Source organism: Eurypyga helias, unplaced genomic scaffold (assembly GCF_000690775.1).
Source record: "Eurypyga helias isolate BGI_N326 unplaced genomic scaffold, ASM69077v1 scaffold9052, whole genome shotgun sequence".
NCBI classification, from domain to species: domain Eukaryota; kingdom Metazoa; phylum Chordata; class Aves; order Eurypygiformes; family Eurypygidae; genus Eurypyga; species Eurypyga helias.
In genome coordinates, this window is record NW_010237887.1 from 7444 (window position 1) to 8249 (window position 806).

An 806-nucleotide genomic window follows, 5' to 3' on the forward strand; every position below is an offset into this window, starting at 1 on the left:
GTAAAACATTTTGCCACATGGTTCCGTTAATCCTGACGTACCTTTCCTCTTTCTTCTCACAGGTCTGGCGTAGCATCTTGCTGTCTGAATAAAGGGACTGCAAGCTGGATGGAAGAAAACAAAGATTTATCAGACTCGTGTGCGCTTTTTCAGCTCTGTAAACATTAAACATTGCTCCGTCTGCACTAGAAATACTGGTCAGGGTATTTAGACTCCAAGGTGACCAGTGGCCAGCCAGGTCTTTTGTCCCAAAGGAATGTGGAACACTTCAGTGCGGTTCTCACACAGGTGCTAAAACCAATGGGCAAAGCTGTACGACTTTGGGGTGATCTGAACCCAGCTGAGAAGAACAGAGCAGCAGGAAGAGATTACGGACACCGCGCAGAGAGCGCGAGAGCTCCCCGCTGAACTGTGTTCATTTAGAGTGCTTCAAGTGATGAGCTAACTCAAGTAATTTGATGTGTGAGTTAGACCAGCTGCTCGGGACTATCCCAGCGGCCGAGCACGGAGGCAATGAGACCCAGAGACAACCTTTGACTGGCACAGCGTGGTACAGATGAGAATATTTAGCAGCAGCCTAAATCAAGCCGCTCTTTGACCTTTCAAGAAAAAACTCTTCCAACTGCTCTTTCAAGGCTCCTGCTTCTGGAATCAATACCTGCTTCACATTATGCACCAGTGCCTCACACCTGTTTCCACGTACAGGCTTTGACGGTCCAGGGACCGGCCTGCCAACGGGTCGGCAAGGGAGCAGAGCCGTGCGGGGGCTGCCGGCACACGCAGCGAGCGCGGGGCTCGGCACGCCG

At 51.6% G+C, this 806-nt stretch overlaps 1 protein-coding gene across 1 annotated transcript in view; it reads right to left on the bottom strand.

Annotated features, from left to right (window-relative positions):
* Window positions 1-104, bottom strand: part of MRPS15 (mitochondrial ribosomal protein S15) — a gene marked incomplete at its 5' end in the record, with an annotated part of 6806 nt that extends 6702 nt beyond the window's left edge. The window contains one exon of the mRNA XM_010147640.1: window positions 42-104. Within this exon, the coding sequence (XP_010145942.1) occupies window positions 42-104 (63 nt within the window). The remainder of the gene's footprint in view (window positions 1-41) is intronic.
* Window positions 105-806: the final 702 nt, after the last annotated feature.